This window comes from Diaphorina citri, unplaced genomic scaffold (assembly GCF_000475195.1).
Source record: "Diaphorina citri unplaced genomic scaffold, Diaci psyllid genome assembly version 1.1 scaffold23223, whole genome shotgun sequence".
NCBI lineage: Eukaryota > Metazoa > Arthropoda > Insecta > Hemiptera > Psyllidae > Diaphorina > Diaphorina citri.
In genome coordinates this window covers 1-820 of record NW_007400567.1, presented here as the reverse complement: position 1 = coordinate 820, position 820 = coordinate 1, and the positions used below count along the sequence as shown (strand labels likewise).

General features: G+C 23.5%; 1 protein-coding gene across 1 annotated transcript; it reads left to right on the top strand.

Annotated features, from left to right (window-relative positions):
- Positions 1-71: 71 nt before the first annotated feature.
- On the top strand, positions 72-814 carry LOC108254230 (tRNA-specific 2-thiouridylase MnmA; the record flags this gene model as incomplete). Its single annotated transcript, XM_017449233.2, has 1 exon — positions 72-814. A coding segment is annotated over exon 1 (649 nt), but the record flags the coding sequence as incomplete, so codon positions are not given.
- Between the last annotated feature and the right edge of the window lie 6 nt (positions 815-820).

The following is an 820-nucleotide window of genomic DNA, read 5'->3' as shown; positions in this document are numbered from 1 at the left end:
CAGTACTGATAAAAGAGAAGCTTTTAAGTTATTTCATAAAATGCTTAATTTAATTAAGTATGAAGCAATTAAAAAAATAATGACTATTTTATAATAAGAATAAATTATAGTTATTTTTAATACTTAATCATAAAAATAATTTTGTAATTTAAATTAAACTTAAACATGTTCAAAAAAAAAGTTGTTGTGGGTATGTCTGGTGGAGTTGATTCTTCTGTTTCTTCTTGGTTATTAAAAGAACAAGGATACAAAGTTATTGGTTTATTTATGAAGAATTGGGAAGATAATGATTCAATAAATTGTACTTCACGTCAAGATTGGATTGATGCAGTTAGTGCCGCAGATATAATTGGAATAGATATTGAAATAGTTAATTTTTCATCAGAATATAAAAAACGTGTTTTTTCTAATTTTTTATATGAATATAAATCCGGTAGAACCCCAAATCCAGATATATTTTGTAACTCAGAAATAAAATTTAAAGTTTTCTTAGATTATGCAATACGTTATTTAGATGCTGATTTAATTGCAACTGGGCACTACGCTCAAATAAAAAAAAATAATAATGGTCAATTTCAATTATTAAAAGCATTTGATCTTAGCAAAGATCAAAGTTATTTTTTGTATCGTTTAAATCAAAATCAATTAGCACATACTTTATTTCCATTAGGAAAAATTAAAAAAAGTCATGTAAGAAAAATAGCTATAAATTTAAAATTATCTAATGCAATGAAAAAAGATTCTTTTGGAATTTGTTTTATTGGTGAAAAATTTTTTAGAAATTGGTTAAGTAGATATATAAATTATCAACCAGGCCCAA